This window comes from Cetorhinus maximus, chromosome 12 (assembly GCF_964194155.1).
Source record: "Cetorhinus maximus chromosome 12, sCetMax3.hap1.1, whole genome shotgun sequence".
Classification (NCBI taxonomy): domain Eukaryota; kingdom Metazoa; phylum Chordata; class Chondrichthyes; order Lamniformes; family Cetorhinidae; genus Cetorhinus; species Cetorhinus maximus.
The window spans coordinates 117,948,190-117,963,776 of NC_135890.1; the positions used below are offsets into that span (position 1 = coordinate 117,948,190).

The 15,587-nt window shown below is 37.8% G+C and overlaps 1 protein-coding gene across 2 annotated transcripts in view; it reads left to right on the forward strand.

Moving 5' to 3' along the window:
* Window positions 1-15,587, forward strand: part of dgcr8 (DGCR8 microprocessor complex subunit) — a 39,767-nt gene that overhangs the window by 19,783 nt on the left and 4,397 nt on the right. Inside the window, exons 7-12 of one of the 2 annotated variants that reach the window (XM_078554504.1) lie at window positions 693-794; window positions 2,724-2,822; window positions 4,031-4,113; window positions 9,592-9,692; window positions 11,783-11,889; window positions 14,313-14,452. In XM_078554504.1, the coding sequence (XP_078410630.1) occupies window positions 693-794; window positions 2,724-2,822; window positions 4,031-4,113; window positions 9,592-9,692; window positions 11,783-11,889; window positions 14,313-14,452 (632 nt within the window). The remainder of the gene's footprint in view (window positions 1-692; window positions 795-2,723; window positions 2,823-4,030; window positions 4,114-9,591; window positions 9,693-11,782; window positions 11,890-14,312; window positions 14,453-15,587) is intronic. The other variant, XM_078554505.1, reaches the window with a different exon arrangement.

Consider the following 15,587-nt stretch of genomic DNA (forward strand, 5'->3'; position numbering starts at 1 on the left):
AAAGCTGCTTTGCTGCATGCACTCTTGGATGCAAGCCAATATTGAAAATGTGATCGGTGCAATGGGCGATCTCTCCGTTTGTATCTTTATTTGTTATGGCATCATGACCAAATCTGTGCTCCATACTCCAGTAGTGGCATCACCAGTGGCCTATACAATGTCATAACTTTTGGTTATCGATTGCCGTCCACCTGCACCACAGTATCCAATTTGCCTCATTGACAGGTTCTTCACCTTTCGATTTGGAGTTCCATTACATTTCAACAACAACTTGCATTTGGGTACAAGAAATACTGTTACCTAGAATATAAAAATGTATAGAATGACCTTGAATGATGGGGAAAATTGTGCCATTAAATACATTGTATAATAGATAATGAACCATAAAAAATTAGAATAAAGAAATGACTTGTACTGTATGTGTTTATATGTTGCATTAATCATCATTACTGGATTGACCATTTAATGGAAATTTGATTGAACAAGTATGAGGCATTAATCAAGTGTATGATTTATTTCATAAGGGATGAATGATTAATTTAGTGATGGTACTTAATCTGGATGCTGCAGTGCAGTTAATGAAATTTTAATATTTAGCATTCTGAGCACAATCCACAAGGAACTGAAACTGCTTGTGATTGAGCCTTTCTTTGAATTAAATCAGAATTAATATTCTGTAATTTCTTTGTCAGAGTTTGTCATTAATCCAAATGGGAAATCAGAAGTTTGCATACTGCACGAATATATGCAAAGGGTCCTGAAAGTTCGCCCTGTTTACAATTTTTTTGAATGTGGTGAGTCTCCTTTTGTGAGCATGTTTTACAAGTCGGTTTTGAAGCTGTTTCTATTCCATTTGTCTCTGTTGAAGAGGGCAGCTAACCAGAACTGCAGAGTGCCTTAAAACAATACTGTGTAGTGGGAAAACCCTCCTTATTGTAAGTTATTTCAGCTTGAGTTACCAGGTGTATAGTTGGTGTTATGGCATAGCTGACGGTAAATGTTGAGTTGTTCAAACCCCAAAGGGAAACTTGAAACGACTGCCACAACTTATTTTGCAATTTGTATAAATTTTGAGATGCGTGCCCTGAATTCAGTAGTAATGAGGCCAAGTCTTAAAGATTTTTATAAAACTAGATTAAACATTTATTAATAAGAGAAATGTTTTTAAATATACCTAGATCTACAAATTACTACTATGATAACTTACTTCTAAATCCCCTAATCAATCTAACTCCGAGTTACACCTCCGTTAAGGCAACAGTAAGACACACAGATTTTAAAAGACGCAGGCAAAGAAACATGATACCCTGAACAAGTCGTCTTCCAAGTGAGTTTTCTTAACTTCAGTCCTTTGAGCACAGCAGCTTGAGGCATAGTTGCTGAATGCTTTCACACACTTGTAAGATCTTACAGATGCCTTCCCTTACACACAGCCCTTGCTTCTTCTTTATACATATCTTTCTCTTTGAATGCCAATACCCAATGTTTCACTATGTCTTTGGACTTTATCTCCCTGATAATAAAACCCTCTCTAAGTTTTACTAATAATCTTTGGGAAAAATAAACACACTGTTTCTAAACTTCACCTGACTAGGTGACACATTTCACCCCTCCTTTGAAAGCAATCTAATCTGGTCTATTTCAAAATGCAGATGTTCCCTTGACACCTATGTTTCTGAACTTCCCCATGTTTATCTAATTAACATTTCAAACCTAACCTCTCTTCTTCGATCAAAGCACCCAGACTAGCTGCCTCTAATTCAATTAAATCTCATACACACAAATGGACATCCCACTATTACTCTACAATAAATTCCAATAACATTATGAGAATTATTATATCTCCTTGACATTGGACAAAGTGAATGCTAATCTTAACCTGCTGCTTATCGTTATAGAGTTATGGTGAATGTACCAAAACGCAGTGATTTTGAGCGCAGCCCAGTTTTGAATTTTAAAAATAGGATTATCATTGCCTTGCTATTGGCAAAGTTAGTCGCGTGAAACAAAATGTTTCCTAACAAATATAAGAAGCACAATAGTATCCTGGCGATGATTTTGGATTGAATGCAGATGTTGAATGCTCAGACCCTACTATAGCAAATTGTGAAATTGAATTCAGTAAATCTGTTAATTTGTGGATTGATGCTAGAAATAAAACTTAGCCAAAAGCTGCAGGATTGTCATAAAAGCCCCGTCAGTTTAATAATCCCCTCCAGGAAAGGAACCTGCTACGTCTGCTTTGCCTGGCCTATGTAACTCTAGATCACATTATCTGGCTGACTCTTAAAGTCCTTATACATTAACAAATGACTCAGTTGTCATGGTAACTAGGGATAAGCAATAAATGTAACCTTACCGTTATTGTTTACATCCTGAGAACCAGTTTTCTTCAATGGAGGTTAAGACAACTGTGTATCTGACCTAGTCAATGTATAAAATGCCCTGGAAATACAACTGAGATTTTCAAAGCTCTGGGCATGGAAGCAGGCCATTCTTAGGTATGGAAGTACTATTAATGTTAATTGGCTGAGCTGTAAATGATATGCCAATTTTTCCTCTGCCTGTTTGTTTCCAAATAGTCTTAATATATTTCTGTAAGCCCTTTTTATAAAAAAGACTACTTAAAAGCTACAGCTTCAAATTATTCTGCAAAACATTACTGGTATATTTGACTTTTTCCATCAAGTAGTGCTAACTTTTCAGATGTACGTACATTTCAGAAAATCCAAGTGACCCGTTTGGAGCCTCAGTCGTTATTGATGGAGTAACCTATGGTACAGGAACTGCCAGCAGCAAAAAACTTGCCAAGAATAAAGCTGGTACCTATTGTTTATTAAATTTTAACTTTATATTTGTCACAAAAGATCACTAAATAGCTAAAAGCTACTGCGGATGCTGGAAATCCAAAACAAAAACAGAATTACCTGGAAAAACTCAGCAGGTCTGGCAGCATCGGCGGAGAAGAAAACTGATTTCTTCTCCGCCGATGCTGCCAGACCTGCTGAGTTTTTCCAGGTAATTCTGTTTTTGTTTTGGATCACTAAATAGGTTGCATGAAGAGCATGGATCTCATCCTTACAGAATACAAGCTCTTACATAGCAGCATCTAGGCTTTTGGTGAGCCCAATGGCCTATACCACCTTTCCTGGCACATATTCCAGCTATTGGTTAGCTTTTGTAGAAATAAATATTTCTTGACATTGCCCTAAATTTGCATTTCACAATTTTAAACTCGTACTTTTTGTCTGGCTGCACTGATAGATTGAAATGTAACTTCGCAGAAATTTTTTTTTTTTGCTAGCCTTCTATCCTTATTCCTTTAAAACTGTTGCCTTGTGGCTGAGATACGGTTCAATGTGAATCTTCACCAGCTATATGTCCATATGTCTTAGCCTTAACTACAAGTGTCAACAACCAATTCCACCATAAGTTTATCACATTCTTGCTTGAAACTATCCTTTCCCACATTCACATGTGCTTTTTCCACAGGCTCTGGAGTCCAGAGCCCTTACCTTTTTTATCTCCTTCCTAATCGAGTGATGCTGAAGTCAACTGTAGCATTCCCACTTTCATCCTAGCTGAGATTATCTTAATTCGGCACACACTGAGACTAACCCTTCTAGAATCTCTGGTTCAATTACTCTTTTGTATAAACTGCTGAACTACTACAGGAGCCTTTCAATTAAAGCTTGAATATTGAGTACTACCAGCTCTCCCCTGGAATTGCTCACAGTGAGACAGAGAATATGACGTTTTATAAAGAGGGCTGTGAACAACAAAATGTGACTGGGAAAGTATTACAAGGAGTAACAGCGATATTTATAGCAAAGTGTGCACAATATGCAAAGTTTTTGATATATTGACTGTAAACTTTTTCAATTCCACAATTATTTAATACACCTTTATAAGTAGTGTTCTATGTTACTAGTGGTTTACCAGATTTTTCTAACGGCACCAATTATTTTTAGTAATTTTAATTATAACTATTGTGCAAATTTAACATAATTATATCTGTTAACCTTTCCAGCCCGTGCCACGCTGGAAATCCTCATTCCTGACTTTATCAAACAGACCTCGGATGAGAAGCCCAAAGACAGTGATGAACTTGAGGTAATTGTGATGTTTTAACTTTCTTTTTGTTTTCTACTTGTCGTTCTAACTTTTGCATTCTCTGGCTGGAATATCACAGAGCCTGAGGGAGCGGGATAGGAGGCGGATGGGTGGGATCTCAAAGTCAGGAGGGAAGGCAGGGTGGTATGCCCATTACCTTCTTGCCACCATGTCAACTTGCTAGCAGTGGGGAAGGTGGAGGATAGCCCTCAGGCCAGAGGCCAATTGTGCCAGTTAAGTGGCCACTTTAAGAACCTCTTCCTGCCACCACTGACATTTCATCAGTAAAGGGTGGGCTTTCCACAGGTGAACTGTGAGGCTTGGGGAGATGTGGGGACTTCTTTCTAATCAAGCACCTTGTGGTCCATGGAGGACCCCTCTCCAGCACCTCCCTTCCCACTGCCAGCAATGGCTACCCATGTGGAACACCCCAACCCCTCGTATGCCTGACTGGACCCAAGACCCCCAACCCTACTTACCCTGTTCCAAGGGCAGTGTCCATGCTGCTTCTCCTGGTTAAGTACAGTCCCAGCAGTGGCCACAGCTCCCAGTGAGGCTGCTGGGACTGAAGAGCTGCTGGCCCCTAATTGGTCTTAAAGGGATAAGAGCCCTGACAGCAGCTCAGTGGTCAGATGAACACCACAAACCAGTCGGGGTCCCCCGAAATGGCTGAGGCAGGGTTGTGCTTGGCTTTCTAGCCCATTGTTGGGGCTTCCACCACTGCCCTGACAATACCCCAGCCTCTGTTGCTCCTCAACCAATGGTCTCATGTAAAGAATCATGTATTTATTTTTTATTTTACTGTATTTATTTTAATTAGCTTGTACTGCAGTGTGTGTAGTGCATTTATATTTATTGATTTTCTAAAAATCTGCATTCTATGATCAGCTGTTCCAATATTGTGCTTTTTTTTTCTGTTTGTTTATTTCTTTTTATGTTCCTCAAAGTGGTGAGTTAAAAAATAATTTTGTTTCAAAATTGTTATTTTAATTATATTTGCAGTAATGTTTTGCCCCTTTTAGTCCGTTTGTCAGTAAATAATATAACTCAAAGCAAATGGATGGATTTCAACAAAACTTGGTACAGAGATTTATTTTTGGGGAAGATGCTAATCTGGATCCTGGAATTTTTGAAAGGATCTGTTAATAGGACAAATTGATTTCTTTTTAGAATGTTGTAGATTGTCTCATAGACTCTGGTGCAATTTGCCACAGCTGTCAAAACGTGAGCAGAGTTTTCAGAGCAGGTTTTTGACGCCTCAATGAGTTGGAAGCTCTTAATAAAAAAAATTATTTTTTTCAGCTTTGTAGTCACAGAGCATTAACCAGGCAGGGAAGAGCTGCATAATTGTAATAATGTTGAGCTAACACAACATGCAGAGGTGTGCATTTTAGTGTGTGCCCGCTTCACTTGTTAATAATGCTTCTAAGCCTCATTTCAAAACTGAGAAAAAAACTAGCTTTGCCAAAATGTAAATTTCGAAAGAACACCATGCATATTTACTTTTTTTTTCTCCTGTGGGGATCGAAGAAGGACAGTTTATTATATAAGGTTAAACCTTGTAGGTAATAGATATAAAAAATACTTCTTGGAGTGGAAACATAGAAAATAGGAGCAGGAGTAGGTCATGAAGCCCTTCAAGCCTGCTCCGTCATTCAAGATGTTAATGTCTGATCCTCTATCTCAGTGCCATACTCCTGCTCTCTCCCCATATCCCTTGACGCCTTGGAAATCTATCTATTTTCTTTTTAAATATATTCAGTGACTTGGCCTCCACAGCGTTCTGGTAGAGAATTCCGCAGGTTCATAATCCTCTGAGTGAAGAAGTTTCTCTGCATCTCAGTCCTAAATGGCCTACCCCTATCCTGGGACTGTGAACCCTTGTCCTAGATCCAGTATTGTTCTAGACTCAGTATTGCACAATACCATGCCATGATATATTCAACTTGAATGTTTCTAGGCTTTGAAGTAAGGAGAAAGTTATATCCTGCTGTCATGGCCTTTGTGACTTTTGAAATACAGAGAAAAGGCTTCTGCATGTAGTTGTAAGATGAAATATATATGATTATCATTCCTGATGTCTCAAATCAGCAGTTTGTAGCTTATAGGAACTTATGTGGCAGCTTATATTTTTTTAAAAATGCGTCAAATACTCGGAGTGTTTGTATGTGAAGCCTCATTCTAGTTCCGTGCATCAAATATTAAAGCACAAGTTTATAAAAATACAATTGAACAGAACATGGAAAGAAGCTATTAACATCTTCTGACCTTCATGCATATATTATTTATATTAAAGTTTGTTGGAAATTCCCCTTCCACTAATGAGGACCTTTGCCAGCTGTTGTGAAGTTCAGCTGCAAAATTGCTTGAAATATCTTCTTCATTTCACTTGAGATTTTCACTTAGTTCTTTGATGAATGCATGGGTGTTGGTGTTTGTGTTTCATGGGCTTGGAGAGGTGTTTGGAAATTTTCTTTGGAGTTGGAAATGTGCATCATGCAACATGAATGGCTGATTGAAATATGAATTATTACACTTCATTAAAGACTTTGAAAAATTAAACCCATATTAACTGGCAGTTTTTATCCTGGAAGTTTTTGGTAGTTACTGTTTACCTGGTTTAAAATCACCATTTTGTAAAGAGATTCCAATCTATTACATTAGGAGGAAAAATAACTGAATCACTGCGGTTGATCATAAAATTATACAACGGTTACAGCACAGAAGGAAGCCTTCAGCTCATCGTGTCTGTGCTAGCCCTCTGAGGGAGCAATTCACCTAGTGCCACTCCCCTGCCTTTTCCCCACAGCCCAACTGCTCCAATCTTTCTACATAACTGAAGTTCTCCATCCCTGGAACTATTCTCGAGAATCTTTTCTGCACCCTCTCTAATGCCTTCGCATTCTTTCTTAGGTGTGGTGCCCAGGACTAGAACAATATTCCAGCTGAGGCCAAACCAGTGTTTTATACAGGTTTTCTACTCTATGCCCCCATTGATAAAGCCCAGGATGCTGTTTGCTTTAGTAACTGCGCTTTCAAGCTATCCTGCTCCCTTTTAATGATTTATGCATGTATACACCCAGGTCCTTTAGAGTTGTATACTTTATATTCTGTTTCTGCATTCTTCCTATAAAAATGAATCACTTCACACTTCTCTGCATTAAATTTAATCTGTCACTCGACCCCTCCCATTGCACCAGCGGTCCTTTTGAAGTTCTACAGTATCCTCCTCATAATTCAGTTTTTCCAAGTTTTTTTAATCAATCACAAATTTCAAAATTGTACACTAAGGTCTAGGTCTTTAATATACATCAGGAAGAACAAGGGTCCTAACACCGACCCCTGGGGAGCTCGACTATAAAACTTCCTCTAGTTTGAAAAACAACCATTCACCACTACCTTTTGCTTCCAGTCACTCAGCCAATTTTGCATCTATGTTGCCTTTTATTCCATGAGTTCACAAGTCTCTTGTGCTTTATCAAATGCCTTTTGGAAGTCCAAGTACACCATAACAAGAGCTTTGCACTCATCAACCCTCTCGGCTACCTCATCAAAAAACTCCCAAGTGTTAGCTAAACACAATTTACCCTTAGCAAATCCATGCTGGCTTTCCTTAATTAACCCGCATTTGCCCAAGTGACGATTAATTTTGTCCCGAATTATCACTTCCAAAAGCTTCCCCGCCACCAAGTTAATAGGTATTGATATTTGGTAAGTTCCAAGTATTTGAAACGCCTACTTGCATTTTTTGAAATAGAACTTATAAATTCTAGCTGTATTCTATTGGCTTCTTGTTCCTAATGGATTGGATTCAAAGCCCCTTTCTATAAATTCTTCCAAGGTTTAGTCTCCCGCTACCTTTAACAGCTCACCAGCCCTAAATATCAGCTTTGTGTCCTTTGGGCCCCAACTCTTGAAGGTTCCAAATAATCTTGCCCTTGTCCTCTGCAGCTTTCTCTGTAAATCCATCTGTCTTGCTATTTTTCTCAAATTTCTCCCTTTAAAATTTTCTTCTTTCTCCTAACTTTGTTATTGCTCAGCATAAATTAAGCAATTTAGAATACTTCATATGTTTAAGCTCCCTAAATGAACAGAGACAGTTGTAGAAATTAAGAAGTTGTGGGAATTGGACATTCATCTCGTTATTCAGGTCTGCTATTTATCCCTGATCTTCAGGCCTCTTGACTTTTGAGTTTGTAGGTTGATAGATTTGGATGTGGCTGAGATGCAAAACGTATTGGAACAATGGCTCAAATGTGTGTCCCAGCACTCCATGTTATGACACATTGGTACATCTCGATGATGTCTCAAATTTAAATGGCAGCAATACATTTCCATGAAACTGCCTACATTTGCTAATATTGTTTTCATAGTCTGCTTTGAGTAGCACTTTATTTATTACTTAGTTTTTGATACACTGGAGAACATATACACTAATTTTAGTTTTCTACTAGTCAAGTTTTAATGTTTGGTGAGGAGACAGGGTGGAGAATGTAATTGGCACAATTATATTGCTGTCTTATATTAGTCATTGTGCAAATTTAGCCTTCAAATAATTTTTTAAAGAACTATTTTGCTTAACACTGGCAGTAGCAAACTAGGACAATATTTGATTGACATTTTAAGATGGCTAGTTATGAATTATATTTTTCTCCCCTCACTTTCCTGAAGATTTAGGCTGGCAGCCATTGCTGTTCACATCTTTTGGATGCCCTTGAATGCCTTCCCAAGTAGTGATTCACCTGGTCAGTGAGTGTCAGCAGTCTGTTTGAACATGGGTGGGAGAAGATGTGTGTCTTGTCCCAGGATTCTAATTGTTCACTTTTCAGCGAAGACTATTAGATAACTATTGAGAACAGAAACCTGGCTGGTTTTATTTTCCACTTTGACCTTGGACATTGGGATGCTGAAACTAAGGTAGCAGAGATTCCTGAGAACATCTAACAGCACAGACAAGGAATTGAAGCTGGGATCTTCTGAACTGATGTACTCAGCATACAAACTGAGCTGGTGGGGCATATTATTTTGGCTCACTGTACAGCATGATGTCTTGGCTCAGCTGATGAGCTGGTGTCCTGATGTCGAGACTCACCAGTGCTGCACTTCAGCTGACTGCAAGGAAATGTGAAGGAGTAAATCCAGAGCAGTCATGATCTATCTTAGCTTGTGGGGAGAAGCTACTTCTCCAAACAGCACAACTTACCCTTTACAACCCTCAGCCTTTGTATCCTTTTCGCTATGTTACCCTTGTACCTCATCTCTGCAATCTTGCACAGTTTCTTTTTTGATCAGTTTTTCTACCCTTAATAGTTCATCAGTGCCATCTAGTGTTAATACTTCATGTCAAACTACAACTGAACTCATTGCATCATAATTGGATTTTGCAGTATCAGCTGATATTCAGAGCTCAACATTAATGTAAAAGAAAAGTGAGACTCTGCTTTGTACAGTATTGATGTGGCTTTCTTTCCATTTTAGTACTTCAACCACATCAGTATTGAGGACTCGCGGGTATATGAACTGACCAACAAGGCTGGACTCTTGTCACCATATCAAATTCTCCATGAGTGCCTTAAGAGGTAAGCATAAAGTTGAAAAGCTCCTTCATGTCATCATCTGTATATCTTTGCTTTGTAAGGAAAAACTTGTTTTGAACCTTTTGTTTTCTGCCATTCCTGTAAAATCACTTAAATCCATACATACAAAGCCTCCATTTCTGTGTGAGAAACCTTGGAGTTTATTCTGAATAATTTTGTGGTTCACTAATAAAAAAATGACTATGAATTTATTACAGTTAATTACACTTCAATACCATGTTTTAGGAATGCTTTTGTACCCAGTACAGCAATGTTATATGAAACAAAACTATTAGCTTAAGGTTTACAGTACACTAACAATCTTCTTGCAGTTAATTGTCACAAATTGCAAGAACAATATAATTCATGAATATAGGACCACAAAATTTAGTCCTATTTACATGTTTACTCTTTCAAACTACCCTGTAGTGGTAGCATTCTCGTCTCTGGGTTAGGTTGTGTATTGAAGTCCAACTCCAGAGACTTAATCACAAAAATCAAGGCCAGTTAGTCCAATACATGTCATTGGAAAAATGCTAGAATCCATTATTAAGGAAGTAGTGGCAGAACATTAGAAAATTGTAATAGAGTCAGGCAGAGTCAGTTTTGTGAATGGGAAATTGTGTTTGACAAGTTTAGTAGTGTTCTTTGAGGATGTAATGAGCAAGGTGGATAAAGGAGAACCAGTAGATGTGTGTTTGGATTTTCAAAGGCATTTGATGAGGTGCCACTTAAAAGGTGCACAAGATAAGAGCTCATGGTGTTGGGAATTATTATATTAACATGGATAGAAGATTGGCTAACTAACAGGAATAGAGAGTCAGGATAAATGGATCATCACTGAAACAGGTGATCACATCGTTGGTTGTGGAGCTTGCTGTGTGCATATTTGATTTCCTATGTTGCAACAGTGACAGTGCTTCAAAAGTATTTTGTTGGCTATAAAGTGTTTTGGGACATTCTGAGCTGGTGAAAGCTGCTATAGAAATTGCGTCTATCTTTAGGCAGCTCCATCACCCTCTGTGGAGAAAAGTTGCTGGAATAGCATTCCTCTACATCTTTGCATTCTTTGCAGTCTTGGCATTTCCAAGCTTCATAGATGCCATGGCCACTGGCCAGCGCCTCATTTCTGTTCCTATTTTCAGAAAAAAGTCATCGCTGTTGCATTTATTTTTGTCTTGTGCTCCAGACTTTGCTCATTGCAGTCTGTGAAGCTTTGCTGCCCTCTTCTGGGTTTGTTGGAGGCTTCTACGTAGCTGTCACAGTAAATCATTTTTGCCAAGGGGAGGTATGTTATACGAAGCTGGTGAACGTAAAAGATGTTCAAAGCCTTTGGTGCTCAAAGCAGATCTCAACATCATATCTTAGTTGGCTCACACCCAATTTATTTATGACTGTGGTGGCAGAACAAGATGTGGAATGTGATCTAATAAGGAAGCCAGGTTATCTACCAGTAGTATGTCTATCAATGTCCTTTGTACATAACTGTTTTTCCAAATCGTCTGCTTTGCCCTCCTCTGCCACAAATTTCTAACATTTTGAGTATTTTGCAGTTCAATTTTTTAGTAAGTTCAACAGAACTGAGGCCTGGTCTGTTGGAGACCTCCCCAATGTGGAAGGTTGCCTCCAGGCAGCGGCTGTGTTGCTGACTCCATGGGGACCCACAAGGTGACTGACACTTTGGCTGGCAGCTATATCTACTAACTCTCCTATGTTCCTGCCCCCATATTGGTAGGTGGGGGAAGGGGGTGGGTGATTCCTGCCCTTGTCTCTGTGATCTTAGACTTAAGGGGTATGTAAATGAGTGACTGTTATAAGTATGCAGTTGGCATAGTTGTGCCTCTATTCTTAAAGACGCTATTTCTAACAGTGATAATGTAATTAAGTTAAAAATGTTGTCCTTGTGTATTGCTGACTTGAAGCACAGGCTTAATAAATTTGACTTTTGTTTGTGGGGGTATTGTTCATCTACATTTCAATTTCTTGCCACATTAATGTCACATATCTGGCTTTAATTCTTCGTTGCTGCGTGGTTATTAAAATCCATTTATATTGAGCACTACAATACAGAGTAAATTTGTTTTAATTTTCAGAAATCATGGAATGGGCGACACAACCATCAAGTTTGAGGTAATTCCTGGTAAAAACCAGAAAAGTGAATATGTCATGACCTGTGGCAAGCACACAGTGAGAGGCTGGTGTAAGTATGGAAATGAACTTGGATGCAGTTTTGTGTTCTGTCCGGTATTCTGTAATGTTTTCTCTTCAAAGTTAGTAGATATTTAAAACTGCCAGGAGGTAATTTTATATAATTTCAGTTTGATTACTGAAAGATGTATTGAATGCTGGTGTATTTCAGGTGTCCAAGTCATTGTTGGTTAAAGACAGTGTACTCTTGAAGCCATGCCCCATTCATCTATCAGAAAACACGGGTGGAGGGAGGGATAGAAAGTACCCTTTTTTTCTTGCATTATACTTTCATTATGCGGGTGTAGTTTGAAATTACCAAATTGTTTCTCTCATAATATGAGTGCTCACAGATTACTATGTTCACTTGTTATTTGATTTCATCTTCTAATATCTGATCCAAATAATACCATCATAATTTTTGAATCAGACCTAGCTGGTTAACTTACTGCTTGAGTGAAGATTGATATTCATTAGGTGCTTTTCTTTAGCACTGTAGCATCATTTGTGGAAGATTATTTTTTATTTTAATCAATACTATTATACACAAATTTGTGATTTTTACCTGTAAGTAGAAATTTAATAGAGCATTTTGTACACCTACGATTAATTGTTGCTGTGAATCTGCATCAACTCAAATTTGAAAATGACCACTGCACAGCTGTAATGTAATTAAGTGGCTGATGTTTTAAATTGATTAGACACTGGTTTCAACAATTTGCAAACCACACACACTGATGCTGTGCAGGTATTAATCTTTCTGGTCTCATTACTACATTGCCAGCCTTTTTTAATAGACTGATTCTTGAATGTATTTATTTTCTCTTTTTCTTACCTAATTTTTCAATGTACTTTTTAAGTAACCTACCTGATTAACATGCTGTTGCTCCTAAGGGAATGAATATTACTGCCCATTTGTAATTTTTTTGAAGGGTTCTGTATCTAAATGCTGTTATTTTTGTCTCAGTAAATGTTTTCTTAACAAATTTTAGCCCTAAAAATTCCCTTGTACTACCTTGTCTATGTTGGGAAATTCATTCCTTGCTTTCACTTCAGCCATTCCATTATTGAATCCAGCCTATTCTAAAATGTTAATGTGTTCAAATTTGTCATTGAATGCTAATTATGTATCCGAATGTTTGCTCATGTTATGGGAGATTTTACACTTGATTGTTTATATAAATTTTTTTCATTAATAATCCTAACAGGCTGTGCAAATAATATAAGTAAATGTAATATCGGTAAGCTTATTTGCATAGGAACACTATAGACCTCTGTTTGCATTTTTCCTGATTTGTTTGCCTATCCAATGAATAGTTAAACTATACAGATCAGTTAGCTCCTTGGTTTCAACCCTGTGTCTCTGATGAATTAAATTGTATGTCAGAACAAGAAAGATTACTATTGTCAGTTTCAGAACCTGAGAGATATAGAAGGGAAATCTGTCAGGCTTGCAACTGCTACCCAGTGAGCTATGCTGGAAAGGTTCATTGTGTAGACTCTGAGGTTGTGACACATCCCACTTGTGCCCCCACCCCCAAAGATGTGTGAGAGGCAACACCCATTGTCAGGGTTCTCATGTAGAGAATGGTCACCTGAGAGAGGTACTGATGAACATCTAATACCAGTAAAATTGTACCTCCATAAGGAGTCAATACCTTCAGAGGAAGAAAGCTAAACTTGACTTGCAACTCTTTGAGAAGCAGTAAATGCTCACTTTTTAAAAAAAAAATAATTTAGATTGTTGGCAAAACTGCAGTTATAGCTCAGCTTCCACAATAAAATGAACTTTTATCTTCTTTATTAAAAGATTTTCTAATTTCCTTTTGGAAAATTCTGTCTCTGGGGTAATGATAGGTACCTTGTAGTGATGAAGCCTTATTTACACTTCACTATTTCATTATCCATATTTCTGGTGGTGAAAAGAAGAGAGAACTTTACTGCAAAAACCTAGGAATTAAATTTAACAATCTGAAGCCTTTTGATGTGTTGGCTCTTGATGGTCTAGCTTTACATAGTTAAACTCTGTGTAGATGGTAATGGTTTTCAGTTCCTTGCTTTATGAACTGTGCCAGGCTTCCTTGAAGGCTGAATTAAAGTTTCTATCCAATGCAGCAATCCTTCATGTAAAGAGGGCTGCCGGTTAAAGTTATTTACATGTTTTTGTTTTTTATTTGTTTATTGGGGAGACTTTACTCTGTTTTTCTTCAGGTTTGGTAAGTGCTATCTAAACTCTCAACACTTGTATAAAATATAAATCTCATGGCCAGTGCTGTAATTTACTCTTAAATCTGTGTACATGGCATTGGGGGTTAGCTTAGCGCTTACATGTACTTGTTCACCTCTGGTTTAAATCTGACAATACCTGACAGGAAATGAGGGATAAGTTGTTTGCACTTTTGAACTGATGTACTTAAAAACTACTGCAATTTTCAGGCAAGAACAAACGAGTTGGCAAACAGCTGGCATCTCAGAAAATCCTACAATTACTACACCCTCACGTCAAGAACTGGGGGTCACTACTACGCATGTACGGCAGGGAAAGCAATAAAATGGTCAAACAGGTAAATTGTGAGGTAATGTGATGAATGTTGTATTTCTGTGGGAATGGGATCCAGGCTTGAACAACTGCGTTTGACATCGAGCTACTTTTTTTTTATGGGAACTTGTTAAGCTTTGAGGGGATATAAATCTCATACTTATATTTTTCAATTTCACAGCACTCTCGCAAAGCTAAGTGAGGTGGGAAAATGTTTTAAATCTAAATGATATTTTTTGCAGCACTTATGGCAGCATGAAGTGAAATTTTCAAAGCGTTCCAAGTGAAAAAAGAAATGATTTTACCAACTTGTTGAATGTTATTCCATTATCGCCAAGAGAACCATCATTCCAACGTAAACTTTCTTATGTCATTTTTGTGTCCCTAGGGCACCGTTTCATTGATGTACTTTTATTCCAGTTACATGGACAATTGAGCGTTTTGCTAATGCTTTTCAAACTTCTTTTGAGTATGCAAAGCTTGCAAGATGGGCTAAGTAAAACTTTATTTATTTGATGTCAAAAGCACATTTCATCCAAGCGCTCGGCTTAAAATAATAAATTAGATATTTTAATTGGCTTTCATATCCTTTAGCAGTGCTTCACAGCCAAGTAGTCCCTCTGCAGTGCAGCTCAGCTGCTGTGATGACAGTAAATTTATGCTTAAGGTCCCACAAACAGAAATGAGATAATTGGCCAGTTGAATCTGTTTCTGTAGTGTTGGTGTCCTGGCTGCTAGTTATTCAATAACCAAGAGAACTGATTTATTTTGGGAAAAGTACAGTAGCAACTTTTATGTCCACCTGAAAAGGCCTTGGTTTAATGTCCGATCTGAAAGATGGTACCTTCAATAATACAGTACTGTACAGACGTCAGTATAGACTGTGATCAAATCCTGTAGTGGGATTTGAACCTGCAACAACTTGATTCAGGTGAAAATACTACCACTGATTCCATTGATTAAGTATGTATTTCCAAGGCTTTCTGGCGGCAGTTTCTTGCTTTATTGGAGAATGCAATAGTAAGGACCAAAAAGTTGTTCTTTATATTAAATAAAGCACTTAATGTTTTAGTCAAATGGGAAATTTATGATGCTCTCAATTTTCCCTTATTTTAGAAATTACGAACAATATATGCAAACAGAATTGATACAGTCACTATTATTAGACCCTA